The 14,386-nt window shown below is 34.5% G+C and overlaps 1 protein-coding gene across 3 annotated transcripts in view; it reads left to right on the top strand.

Annotated features, from left to right (window-relative positions):
- The window catches only part of LOC130664191 (rho GTPase-activating protein 7), a 68,484-nt gene extending 55,194 nt beyond the window's left edge, over window positions 1-13,290 (top strand). For all 3 annotated transcript variants that reach the window (XM_057464010.1, XM_057464011.1, XM_057464012.1), the window contains 4 exons: window positions 1,380-1,576; window positions 8,648-10,801; window positions 10,888-11,039; window positions 11,116-13,290. In XM_057464010.1, the coding sequence (XP_057319993.1) occupies window positions 1,380-1,576; window positions 8,648-10,801; window positions 10,888-11,039; window positions 11,116-11,692 (3,080 nt within the window). In that variant the 3' untranslated portion in view covers window positions 11,693-13,290. The remainder of the gene's footprint in view (window positions 1-1,379; window positions 1,577-8,647; window positions 10,802-10,887; window positions 11,040-11,115) is intronic.
- Window positions 13,291-14,386: the final 1,096 nt, after the last annotated feature.

Raw genomic sequence — 14,386 nt, 5'->3', positions numbered from 1 at the left:
TAAATGGTGTATAGATATGCCCAGGGAATTAAACAAACTGTACTATGAATAGCAACTAATTGACCTAGTTGAACTTGACGGAGGTGCGGATTACTATCACAGTAAACATATATGAAAGACAATAGTGATAAAGCTCGAGGAGTGAGAAAATACAAGTCCGTGTGCAAGTGTGCGAGCCAATGGGCTGTATCTTGTATCTGATTAACGCGAGGAGAGACAGTTTGGCGTCTTTCTCACTCAGCGACAGGATTTATGGATTAGTGGCTACTGGCAAGGACCGTTATTGATCCAAATCGAGCCCATATACATACAAATAAATGTACATATGAACAAAACGCATCGGCCACACTACATATTATCGGCCGTCTATCAAAACATTTCTACGACACGTTTAAAAATAAACTAAAAAAAACAAATAAAAAGTGAGCTGCTGATGTGACCTTCAGATTTGTCCCGACTGTCCAGTCTGAGTCACTTTAAATGGAGTAGACATCGGACCTGGGATATATGTGTACATATTATCTTTCGAAAACATCTTTAGAATAGAAATTTTATTCCTGGTAGTCCGCTGCATAATGTTAATTGATTAGTCATGCTTTATCATTGTTTAGATATCACTTTATTGATAGTAACTCAATTCTAGCTCTAATGCATTCATTACTATTCATTTATTTCGTTATCTTAATTTAATTTATCTAAATTATCAAATTAACTCCGTTGTAAAAGAAGGCTCCGGAAAAACGGAGCCGTTAAAAAAAAAATAATCGAGTCTTAGATTTTTGAACGCAGATTTAAATAAAATCCAGATCACTCCGAAATCACTCGTCGAAAAAATAAACTCCTTATTTACTCCGTATGCGGAGTGATTTTTTTTTAAACTCAGAACTCCGAGTGACGGAATGAATTCGGATGTAATTAAATCCGTGATCACTTCGAATTCACTCCCAATTTTTTACAGTGTGCTCATAAAAAATTAAATAACTCACAGATGTCAATTTAGGAGGATTCAAAATATAAAAATTTATGATCCTGAAGTTAGCAGACAATTCAAAATTTTTTGATTTTTTTTTGAACAATTAAATTCGAAGAAAAAAAAAAACTAAAAATATGCACATGTAGAAAATTTTAAAAACTACAGGTGCAATTTTTTCAAATATTTTTTTTCTTCTGGTTTATCGTCTAAAAAAAAGTCCAAAAATTATTAGACGTCTGCTAACTTCAGTATCATAAAAATTTAGAGTATCATTTTTTCCGGCCCTTCCCTAATTTGAATATGCAAAATAATATTTGTTTAGTAGGATGATTTATATATTAATGTTATTGTTTATGATAGATTGTTTATGCTGCATATGTAAATGATGTGTTTATTTGCATTACAGATTACCAATTTCCAATAGACGTGTCTGGTGTGGCAAAGGATCATCCGTTTCTCGAAGCAGACTCACTTCAGAGTTTGTATCGGAGGCTTGACGCACTCAACCGATGTGCAAACATGAAGCTTGATACCCATCACACCCACCATCATCATCATCATCATCATACCAACCATCATCATAATACCAGCCACAGCAAAACCGTAAGTGTCTACGCCCAGTATCTACACCCGATGCATTAATAAAAACATATATATGTTATATTATATCTCAATGGCAATAATAACTTTAAATCCGGCCCAGCTCTTGCGTTAGTGCTTCTAAAATAAAACCAGCCCAGCTTTTTATTTATTTTTTAATTCTGCTCCAATACTTTTTATTTATCAAATTTTCATTTGCGAAACGTCGGACTCATTTCTTACGCTATTTAATTGCCCAACAGTAAACAAAATGTTGATAAAAAAAAAATGCGTATTGTACAATAGACCAGTTTGCGTTGAATTGTGAAAAAAAAAATTTATTGTTGTAAAAATAAATAAATAATGCAAGCTTGCATTTAGCATGCAGTGAATTATTTTTTTCGCTCATTCGAATGCGAGTGAGAGGACAAATGTCGTCAGCATATGCACGTGCTCGTAGTATAATTTATAATTTACATTCTCTTCCACGAATTCTGTCTTCAGTCTTCTGATGAACGTTAACTAAAATTGATTGTTTTACCATCGCGCGGATAGTTTGTTGGTCTCTATCTCGGAAAAAATGTATACTCTAAGTATCTAAATAAATAAATAAATAAATACTAAAATATTTTTCAGTGAGAGATCATCAATCAGAGTTAATAACGTCTTTTAATTTATCAATTCGCTGAGCGCGGATGCAAACTTTTGGCCAGCTTTCTCACCTTTTATAAGAAATAAAAAAAAATTACGCGATAAATCATTCGATAGATCCTTTGATAGATCATCTCGTATCAGAGTAAACTTTCATCTCTATAAAAGGTATTCAGCCGTCTATATACTCATATATAAACACACGTGTCTCTTTTAAAACCACTACTGTATATTCTTATTCTGTGGTACTCAGCAGTTCAACACACGTCCAATGACGCATACGATTTAATACTTTTACTCAACAAATACATCGGACTGTTATGTTGATACAGTTCACCCAACAGTTCCGGCTCTCATCTCATCTCATCCCATCTAATCTCAATACCTTTTTATTCCCATCTTATACTTCTCTATAAATATTTTATTTTCACACCTCAATTCTTCCGCAGTTTACCTTTTAAATTTCCATTTTATTTTCTCTTAACCAAACACTCAATTTTTATTTTATTACCGAATGTTGAAACCCACCAAAAAATGGGGTTCAAAAATTTTTATAAAAAAATTTTTATTTTAAATTTCGTAACATATATTTTACTAACCCGAGTCAAAATACTAGACGTAAATTGAACATTCTTAACGTTTTAAACGTAAATTGAACGTTTTTAACGTTTTGAAAGTAAATTGAATGATTTTTTTGTATTTTGGTTCGTAAAAAATTGGTAATTTCATGAGTTATGATTTTAGTTTAATGATAACGTTAATTAATTTATTTCAATATTTGTAATCACAATTTTCATCACCTTGATATCATAATATATGAACAGGTATAAATATATAGTGTTAAAGATAGAAATATGAAACTGAAAAAAATTGTTTTTTAAAATACAAAATTTTTATTTAAGAGCCAGAAAGGCGGACGTCAAAATTTTAGGGAATTGACGTCATTATAATCCAGGAGTACAAAATCAATGAAAAAAATTTTTTAGTATGCTTATGTTTTTTTATTGTAAGTCTAAATAGGTTTTAGTTACGTTTTCGATTTATGATACTCCAATCTACGTTTTGAATAAATTAAAAGCTGTCAAATTGAGTTTTTAATGTCCAAAAAGTTCAATTTACGTTTAAAACGTTAAGAATGTCCAATTTACGTCTAATATTTTGACTCGGAAATATAAAATATATAAAATTTAATGGTTTAAATTATTGGATCAAAAGTACTTTCGATCTTGAGATGCTTAAACACAACAACCGTGACCATACGATGACCCTCGAGCATCTGCCTTTCACTCTTGGAAAATTTTGTCCAACACTTTCTTTCCTCATTACCTTGTATTTGCCCAAAAAAGATTAATGTATCAGCGAGCTTATAACTTATAATCATACATACCTACAATTTTTTTTTTATTACCCTCATTATTGTTATTATCATTATTATTATTTATATAAACTTTATCATCAACACTTGTTGCATGATTTAAAATTTCACAACCCGGCGGTTTTTCATTGTCCACATAAAATATATAAGTACATTGATATACATATGTCGAACACATATGTGCATTACAATACCGTAGGCTGTAATTACTTAGCCGTTGGCCTGCCAGGAGTAGTTATGCGTGGAAAAGTAGGAAACTGGTCTCCAGTATGTCTACCAGTGAGTCTACCCAACTTGTACACATATCACAACTAAAGCTTTTACTTTACTTATATATATATATTACACATTACTTACAAGTACGACAGACTGCGCGGTACGATTTCAAGCACCTGCGTTATATACTTGCGTACTTTTATTTCATATTGTATATATATGTATGTATCTTATATCTTGGATCTATATATCTATATAATACCGATTGCGATTGAGATCATTTATTGGCTGGTACGAGTTTAAACCCGGTATCAATGAGGACGACCATATAAAAAATTTTAAATGTATTATATTATATATTATATCGTCAATTTGATATTTCAGATCATTAAAAATCGGCAAAAAAAGTAACAGACGATTAAATTTATATTTTACTTTAATAAACTTTATTTTATTTTATGGAGATTTTAAACGCGAACAAAATATCACCCATGATTATGTATAAGTATATATATTTTTAATGGGTATAATAAATATGTTTGATTAATCGTGGAGGCTAAATAGCAAAAAGATGAGGTGGTAGCAATGATTAGCCGTTACAACGAGTTTTCAACTGGTTGATTATTTTTTTTTAATTTTGTATATGTTATTATTATTATTATTATTTTTATTTCGTTCTGTGTTTCTTCGACGCGGTTTGTATGTCACACCGTTATAATGATCGTACCCTTGGCAGATTGCATCTAGTTTTCGAGGACGATTGATAGTCATGAATTCACCTTGACGTTAAATTCGTGATGTTTGATAACTTTTTTTTTTACTTTGGCTCCGAACAAAAAAATTTTTTTTTCGCTATTTAAATTTTTTAGCCGCCAATTTTTTTTTTCGCCCACCAAAAAAAATCTGGCCGTCGAAAAAATTTGTATTGTTTTTTAAAAAAAATTTCAGTCAGCAATAAAATAAAAAAAAATCTAGATAAAAAAATTTTTTCTGTGGCCCATTTTACCCCAGGTAATAAAATCCATTAATAATAATACCTGTTATTTACAAGTATCTAAATATGAATAAAAAAATAATGAAGTGTAAAAAGTATATATTTAATTTCACAATCTTTAATAAGAGATCTCTTAATCGTACGTTGCTACCAGTTTTCCCGATGGCTATGATAATCTCGCGCAATTATATATGATATATAAATTGAGTTGAGTTTATAAACATGAACATACAAACGCTTTCCACGCGTCTACGTTGATCTATCGTATCATACATGTAGTTAATGGACATTAAATAAAATCTCCGATGATTTCTCCTCATATCAGCTCACATTATTAGCAAAAACAAAATTTCTCCATTACACCTCAGCCAGTCCAGACTGCGTGGCATCTGTCTACATCTTTTTTTACCTTACCCACAATATTTAATAACTCTTTTCATTACTTTCCTTTAATAACTTCGAACAATTACAAGCAATTTGCAATTTCGTTTTTAAACCGCTTTTTAATTTCTTAAAAAAAAAAAAAAACGCGGTAATTAATCTTGCGTAACTCGTATATTTTTATTAAATCATCCGGCAATATTAATATATATCAAGTTTTTTTTTATAATAACGAAATACTTTTCCTGCAAGCGGATGATTAACTGGCAGTATGTAAAAGTGATTGGGATTTATGAGGAGTAAATGGGTGTGCTATTAGAGGCCTGGGTAACTAAATGCCGTTTAAAGAAAATGTGTACTTGCAGTACATGTCTACTAGTGAGTTAAATAACAAAATAATTCATTCAAAGTATAAGTATCATAATCATAAGTATAAAACGGGAATTGGAACCGCTGGTACATTCAGCCAATTAATGGACGTTGATAGAATGCTTTTAAAATCGTGAGCAATGACAAGAGTTTTAAATTATAGAAATAAACAACAAGTGTTTATTATATACCTTTTGCTAGAAATATATATGTATATGTAAATTATGTATGCGTTAAAACAGGACAACTATGAGAAGTCTATATGATGAAGGAGGTCTTACAAAGTTATTATACATATATATACATATATGTATGTATATATGAAGGCGGATGCGATCGTACAGCAGTAGATCCAACGATATGAGAAAATCCACTTTGCTTCTCGGTGGGCCTTGTGCAGTGTATGCACATTGCGTGGATTTTTTATTTTTTTTTGGTCTTATCATCCACGCAATAACCGGTCGTTGGTTTAATACGAACCGGGTGCATGCCGGATGCATTCCGTTCATGGACTCATTGCTCAGAGGGCGGTGCTTTTAAGCTAGACTTTCCGGCACTAAACTTTATACTGCTGGTGCTACTATTCTAATACTGATACTACAGTGGAGCTCGGTTAACTAAACAGAACGACTCAATATTAATTATGGGCTGCTATCTAGTTATGTTAGTTTTCCTCGGTCATTAAGTTGCGGTTCGACGGTCGATATAAAAATGTATTTATTTTATTATTTTAAAAAATATGAAAAACGGATGACTTGTAGACTGATCCCAAGACTTCCTTTAATAAATCGACCGGTTCGAATTAGACCTGATTAAATTCTGAGACAAATCGGACCAGCGGTTTGCAAGTTTGAAAAAAAAACTCGATTTTTTTTCAAATTTTCATTGCGGGAAGTTTAAAAAAATAAATATACACACAAAAAAAAAAATTCTCGACTGAAGGTAAATATTCTTGATTCAAGAAAATTTTTTTGGAGACCCAAATTTTCTCAGATAAAGTAGAAATCTCCAACCAAGACAAATTCTCTTCTCTTGGCTCAAGAAAATCTTGACTTGGTTCCCGAAAACGTTTATCTTCAAAAATATTTTCTTGACTCAAGATATCTGTTTTTTCTGTGTATTAATTGTGAATTTAAAATTTAAAAAATTGGCGCGAATACGGTTGAGGTGATAAATGTTACGCGTAATTATTATGAGTAATAAAATAAACATGAGCAAATTGTTGTGGTTAATAATAAAACAGGAGAGAATGTAGAGCAATAATAAGACAAGTCGTGATTTTTGTTAGAGGCGAATCAAGGACAAATGAAGAAATCGAGGCGTTTGTATAATGCGACTTTAAACTCGGATAAGATCTGTTGCATTGCTCTAAAGTACTGTGTGTGTGTAAGACAAGTAAGTCGATTTCTCGGACTCGTTTGATCGATCTTCTTGGAAAGTGCCCGTCTACCCCAAAAAATAATTTACAATTAAATAAAAGTGCCGATAAAAAAAAAAAAAGGCTTTATCAAAAATTATCGCGTTCGATGGAAGAATTACGAGTTAATGTACCGTATAGAAAGTATGTAATGTTAAATGGGATAAAAAATATAATAACGATTTAATAATAAAAATAAAAAGGGAGATAAAGATGAAAATAAAAATATAAGTTGAGGTAAAAAATAAAAAAAACATGATATGTTCCTTGAGAGATTCCCTTTATAAAATGTTTTGCCGAAAATACCCGACAGTAAGAGCAGGCTGCAGTTAAGTATCGCGCTTACGGATGAATCAAAAGCATCAAAGAGAGCCGTTAAAGTCTTACGCGCCAATTACAGAGCATCCTTGTCGATCTCAATGACACGTAGATTCTCTTGGTGGCTAACAGCTAACAGTTACGAGCAACTCCGGGACCAAGTGAAACGTTAATTAAATAAATTAAAACGTCGTGGTGTAGTCAAGCACGTAATTGACGATCTCATATCGCAAATATATACGCCGCATATATGTATATAGAAGTCTCTTTCACACAGAATGTAACAGCGTCTTTGATACTCAATGAAAATGTCGTCGTCGTCATATTTCCCTGGGACAATTTAATACACACCCGTCAATTCATCTAAACTTTCATTTTAAATGTTAACAACTTAATTGATCATTAGATAAACATGTAGACGGATTTTCTCTACAAAGCGGTTGCGACATTGTAGCTAAGGTAGTTATTATAAATTAATTTTAAAAAAAACTGACAAAAAGAGCCGGTGTCTTTCAGCAAAGTCGCAGAAAAATAAAAGGAAAATGAGGATAGTAGGGCTGAGGGTGACGAGTTTGCAGTGGCGTTGGTTTTCTATGCCAGTTCTCGGTACAGTGCAACTTTTTTCAAATAAAAAAGATTGCAATGCGGCTAACAAAGCTGGATGTCTTTGAAAGACGTCACGAGTCACAGTCATAGTCTGGTGTGTGGATGAAAAAAGGCAATAATCGGTGTAGTATTATTATTAAAGTAGACTTTCCGTGTTGAGAAACGATTGGCATGAAAGTAGGAGAAGAGAGAGAGAGAGAGATAAGTGCGCGCGAGCCACACATAGAAACGGTGCACATGTACACCGAGAAACTAGGTCCATTGTCACACGAGGTCAGGTCACACAGCCCCATACATTAGCTTCTCTCGTGACAAAGGCGTCAAGTTTCGTAACGAAACTTGTGCGGGTTTTCGAAAGCCGCCCACCCACAAACAAATCAGCTCTTAGGACTTGGTATCACCATCAGCTCTTGTTATTTCCTATCCGTACTCACATCATACTTGTCTGGTATTTTATTTATACTAGTGTTGCTACAGCAATAACGCGGCTCGTTTAAGTTATATTCGGCTTGTTAATAATTTGTGAATTGTGTCGATTTCTTTGTTAGCTCTTATCCGTCATCTTTACTTTTATTTTTTTTTATTTTTTTATCTTTATCTCAATCTCGATCTTAAAAATTTATTTTTATTGTCGCCATTACAATAATGTTATAAATGTCATGGTGAATATAAATAAAAATTTATTACAATATTTATTTATCTGTATGTGGGAACTTATTTATGTTTATGTTTATATTTATCTTTTTTTATTTTATTTGTTTGCTTCAGGGAGGCGGAGGAGGTGGGGGAGGAGGAGGAGATGACTCAGATGAGGATACACAGTGCGCATTGAGTGAGAACTGGACGTTTGAAAAGAAAACGAGAAGATGGTCACGAATATGCGATATAAGTCAAGCAAATGTCGAGAGATTGCAAGCAATAGCCGCGGGGCAGCTTCCTTGTCCCGATGACTCGCTGGAAGATCGGCTGGAAACCGACGAACCTGAAGAAACGATGATAGTACACGGCAGTGTCAGGTTTGAGAACATCACGAGCAATCCAAACTCGGACGACATGAGTCCCAAGTTTCGTCGCACTGGTTCCGAGCGGCTAAGAGACGGCGCAAAAGCATTTTTACGACGGGTTGAGTCGCTTAAATCACGTCGTCGAAAGCGTCAGAATCGCGAGGGCGTCGTTATCAGCGGACCTCAAGTCCTAGATGTGATATCGATGCAGCAGAAAATGAAAGATCTCAACTGCGTTGATGTGTCACCTACTGGACTTACTCCGATGTCATTTGGCGACGCATTTTTGCTCCCGTCACCCAACCCACCGTCATCGCCGGTTACTTTACCCAACTCGCCCTACCACTTGCCATCGGTCAATTTGATGACCACAACAAGCAGTCCATTTGGCGACGACTCATCGAGTTACTGCTCGGACGGTTCTCAGAGCGGCGGACCCACAAATACGCCGACTATCACCACGAGCTCATCAACAACCGGATCAACAAGGACTAAATTAAATAAAGCCAAGAGATTTCTTTATCGCGGTGGCGGTATGCGGGAAGATCAAGGCGCCTTGAGCGACTCTGAGTGCCAGCCGTCAAATTGGCGACACAAGTACCTGAAGGATGCCAACAGCAATCACACTAAAGTGCTCGAGTACCTAACGAGTCACTCAACAACTCCCGGTGGAGAAGCTACTCATCCGCAGTCGATAGGCACCAGGGGTGGGAGCCTTAATCTTGGCAAAGACTCACAGCGTTATCGCGACAAGCTGTCTGGTCAGTCAAAGCTACTTGACAAGGAGCTAAAAGTTGTTGCGCTAAAACGCGAAGACAAACTCCATAAGAGCTTCCGTCATGCGCGCGATGATCTGGTGATTGATCGCAAGCAGCAGCAGTTATTGATTAAACACCACCAGCAGCAGCAACAAGTTACTGTTTATCGGGAGAAATCGCGATCGCGTAGCTCGGAATTAGTCGCTAGTCAGGAGAGCAGCTCGACAATGGCGAGTCGTGATTCTGATCCAGAGGATGAGTCACCAAGACACAAGGGTACTGTTGTTAGGTGGCACAGTTTTCAACGCGGTTCTTTGTATCCTGAACCACTGGACCCTCTTTGCCCGCGAGCAATGGCCTCTATGTCTTGCGGACAACTACTTGTTCTGCGAAAACTCGCTCTGCTAAAATTGACCGCCTGCATGGAACGTTACTGTCCAACTCATCGCACCGGGTGGAATTGGGAGCTGCCTAAATTTATCCGTAAAATAAAAACCCCTGACTACAAAGACAAAACAGTATTTGGAGTTCCACTTCTGCTGTCATTGCAACGCACTGGACAGGCCCTGCCCAAATGCATCCAGATAGCGCTGAGATGGCTCCGTGCCAACGCACTCGATCAGGTTGGAATATTTCGAAAGAGCGGAGTGCGTTCCCGCATACAAAAGCTCAAAGCGATGACTGAAATTCAAGGTGACAATATTAATTTCGATGGCCAGCAAGCATTTGACGTCGCGGATCTAGTTAAACAGTACTTCCGCGAGCTACCAGAGGCATTGCTTACCAACAAGTTGTCCGAAACATTCATCGCGATATTCCAACACGTACCAGTCGAATTGCGGCCCGACGCAGTTCAATGTGTCCTCCTACTGCTACCGGACGAACATCGCGAAGCGTTGGAAACTCTTCTCGACTTTTTGAATCACGTCGCCAGCAACTCGCCGTACAATCAAATGACCGCGTCAAATTTGTCAGTATGTCTTGCTCCCAGCTTGTTTCACCTGAATCACAACAACTCAAACACTAACAATCGATCATCCAGTGTTTCGCCTCGACGCAGGAAGACCGTTGGTATTCCCGACCAACGCGAGCTCTCAGAAAACAAAGCGGCACATGACTGTCTTCTGTATTTGGTTAAAATGCATCGTGAATTGTTCATGGTAAATTTTATTCTCAGTTACTGCTGATTAATACTCTCATGATTAAAACCAATAAATTAATTAATTAATTTATTTTGTGTGTTAAGGTTTCATCAGATATGTTGACGCAGTGCCACTTTAATTATATGGAGGAAAGTGTTCCCGTTGGTCTAGAAGAACTGGGGTCAGAAATGAAACAAGACTGGCGTGGTTACATGTATGCTTGTACAAGTGCTCTATTAAAGGAAGCGCGTGAAAAGTAAGTGCCTAAATTCTAATTACCAACCAATAAATTCGTTGATTATTAACTAATTTGATTAATCAATTAATTATAGGAGCCGCGGTTGGGTAACAGTGAGCAATCCAGCAGACAGCAGCGTGGAAATGGCTTACAAAAAAGTTGGAGACGGGCATCCTTTGCGTCTGTGGCGAGTGTCGACGGAAGTGGAAGCGCCACCACATGAACTGCTGCAACGGGTGTTGCGCGAACGGCACATATGGGACCCGCAGCTATTGAAGTACCGTATGGTTAAAAAATTGGACGCGAACGCGGAGATATTCCAGTACGCGGCGGGCAACATGAGTCCATTACCGGCACGTGATTACTGCGTCCTGAGAACCTGGCGGACAGACTTGCCGAAGGACTCTTGCGTTATTGTTGAGACATCAGTTCAGCATCCAGACGCGCCGGTGATGCTGGGCGGGACTCGTGGGATCGTCTTGGCTTCGCGTTATCTAATCGAGAAGTGCGGAAGTGGAAAATCACGTATCATGCATTTGTCACGTGTCGACACTAAAGGAAGGACGCCTGAGTGGTATAATAAAAGCTACGGTCACATCGCCGCTCTTTATTTAAGTAAAATACGTAATTCATTCAAGCACACGTCTGATGGCCCGGAAAGTAAGGTCTGAGATAGGGCCTCCGTACAATGCTCGTCATTGTACGGATCCCAAGAGTCAAGCATCTCTGACCACTCTTCATCATCCAGAGATGACATGGATTATTTAACAGTACCTCTGACTATTGACGAGGAGTAAATTGTTTTAATTAAATAAATACATAAATAACCAACAGAGTATATTATATGTTATAATATATTTATCATGTGAATCTCAATGTCAATGTTTCCATGTCGACTTTAATCCGTTTTATAAAAAGAAAAAAAATTTTCTTTTTAATTAACACGGATTAAATTTTGAGTAATTAATATCAAAATGTATGTAATTTATCCTCAGCACTTTTTTTGGTTGAAATCCTCCATCTTTATGGTATAGTACAGAAAAATTACGGAGGTTGACGAAAAGAGCCGAACTTTGATTAAAAAATTTGATCTGAAAAAATTTCGGGGCCAGTTTTTGAATCTAAAATTAATGAAATTCAAAATTTATATTTATGAAAAATATGGTATTTTATGAAGATTTAAAAAATGTATAATAATATTCCATTAAAATTTGATAAAATTTATGAGTGCTGATAAATTTGAGATAAATAAAAAGTAAGATCTGAATGTTGTTAAGTTAAAATATTTATAATTATTAATTAAGAGTTGATGATTAACATCAACTGAAGATATATTTTTAATTAACATAAGAATTTTTTATATTATTTTCTTGGACCAAATACCCCTTTTTTTATATTTAACAAATAAATAAACAATTAAGATATTGTTAAAAAAATTGATAATATTTTTTTTTGTAGTTAAAAAATGTGAATATGTGTATAATAATAATATATAAAATATATATATTTTTGTGTGGACGAACGTGTGCGGTCAGTTGGGTAAAATGGGATTGATTGAATGATTGACGCAGTTTATTTGTCTGCCTCTATTGGTAGAGCCAATAGCTTTACCAAATGTCAAAGAAAGTATTGAAACTACATTGAGAAATGTTTTTAAACTCAACTAAAAAAACTATAAATTAAATATTTAAAAATTTATTGATTTTATTTAGAGCCATCAGTAGATTATAAGATGCACTGCATTAATTTATCGGTACCTGGGAAGTTAAACATTTAAATTATTCATCACAAAGCCTCTAATAAATATTAATGCCTCGCGCATCCTCAAAAAAAAATATAAAACAAATAACAAATACATATATGAACAAAATGAATTAGATATATATTTATCAATGTATTTAAAGTTAATACTAGTCATGAAATAATTATTAAAGTGAATTATTGAAAACGCCTATGCGAGTGTATGAAATAATAACATGTAAAGTGTTCCAATATGTTGTATTTAAAATATATAAGTATCTGTATGTAACACATTATAGAAAAAATAATAATAATAATAATAGTAACAAAAATATATTGTATTTTTGTGATGACAGTGCGTCAGTGGCATTAAAGACATGATAACAATAAATGAAATCTATGTATGATGTTTGTCATGTCTTAAATATTACATCTATATTCTTGTAATCAATATCTTATCGACTGTAAATATGTATGATATTAAAATGACGAATATATATAAATATATATTATATTGATTAAAAAATAATCACTTGGTTGACTTATTTATTATTTTTGTGTATTAGAAAAATCTAACGGTAGAATTTTTTATTTTTCCGGTGGGAATTTTTAGGAAAATTTTCTATGGTTCGTCTGGTGGGTTTCAAAAATACCAATAGTGCAAAAGTATACTCAGGTGACACTTGAATTTCAAATTGATAAACTGATATGTTGTATAAAAAATTTTGGTATAATTGAAGCCGAAGTTTATTGTTTTCCCCCCGATTTAGAAAGAAATATAAAAAATATAAAAAAATTGATTGCAGAGCTACGGCGACAAGCAGTCTGCAGAAGTCTACACACTATATATATATATATATATATAGTGTGTAGACTATATATAGTGTATATATGTATATATATATATATATATACATATATATATATATATAGTGTAATCGTGTAGTGATACGAACTCGTGAGGAGTTACGTTAGTGAAGTATATTTATAAAATCATTGATAATAAAATAATAGAGGTACTGTAAGATAAATAATTTATTAATTATTTTGATACTTGCGCGGTAAATTCAAATATTTGAAAGATAAATTATTAGAAACTGAGAAAAATTAAAAATCGTCTATCGAAATAAAATGGCGGCAGAATATGATAGAAAAATATTTAAAATATTTAAAAAAAAACACAAGTGTTTGAACAAACCTTGGCGGGGAAATAATATGCAGAAGGGTGTCCTAATACACTTGGAGATTTGAATTAAATTGCTCCAAGTGAATTACAGCTAAAAAAACGTCACTTAACTGCTATTTCCCCACCAGACGATGCCAGATGATTTTGCTCAGGAACTAGGAAGTTATCAGCAGCAGCCATCAGCAACACTTTGCACTTCCGCTGAACACTTAGCACTTCACGACACCACAGACACTTCGCACAATTAACATTTTATAAACTGCAGAATTTAATTAAACAATAACTATGAGCGACAAATTTAATGGATAATTACACGACGCCACTGCAATACTGTGTTTTAATTCAAATGTAACAAAAGATCTGGACTACTACTGCCATTATCGAAGATACTGACTGCCGCTATCGAACCGTCAGTTGATACAAAGTAATCGATTTTTTG

Source organism: Microplitis mediator, chromosome 2 (genome assembly GCF_029852145.1).
Source record: "Microplitis mediator isolate UGA2020A chromosome 2, iyMicMedi2.1, whole genome shotgun sequence".
Lineage (NCBI taxonomy): Eukaryota > Metazoa > Arthropoda > Insecta > Hymenoptera > Braconidae > Microplitis > Microplitis mediator.
This window is presented reverse-complemented; position numbering and strand designations above follow the sequence as displayed.